Source organism: Diaphorina citri, unplaced genomic scaffold (assembly GCF_000475195.1).
Source record: "Diaphorina citri unplaced genomic scaffold, Diaci psyllid genome assembly version 1.1 scaffold141104, whole genome shotgun sequence".
Classification (NCBI taxonomy): domain Eukaryota; kingdom Metazoa; phylum Arthropoda; class Insecta; order Hemiptera; family Psyllidae; genus Diaphorina; species Diaphorina citri.
The window spans coordinates 1-237 of NW_007518025.1; the positions used below are offsets into that span (position 1 = coordinate 1).

At 42.6% G+C, this 237-nt stretch overlaps 1 protein-coding gene across 1 annotated transcript; it reads left to right on the forward strand.

The window, feature by feature from the left end:
• Window positions 1-6: 6 nt before the first annotated feature.
• LOC103524175 (40S ribosomal protein S7) lies at window positions 7-237 on the forward strand (the record flags this gene model as incomplete). The annotated part of the gene is given in 1 exon segment (XM_008489180.1): window positions 7-237. A coding segment is annotated over 1 exon segment (218 nt), but the record flags the coding sequence as incomplete, so codon positions are not given.

Here is a 237-nt window from a genome sequence, read left to right on the forward strand (position 1 = left end):
TCCTAAAAACGGCCTAAACATGTTTTTGGCAAACTCAAAGATCATCAAGAAGGGTGGAGAGCCTGATGCTTTTGAGAACTCCATTTCTCAAGCTCTCCTGGAATTGGAAATGAACAGTGACTTGAAAGCCCAGCTGAGAGAACTGTACATCACAAGAGCCAAGGAAATTGACCTGGGTGGTAAGAAGTCAGTCATTGTCTATGTACCAATGCCACAACTGAAGCAATTCCAGAAAAT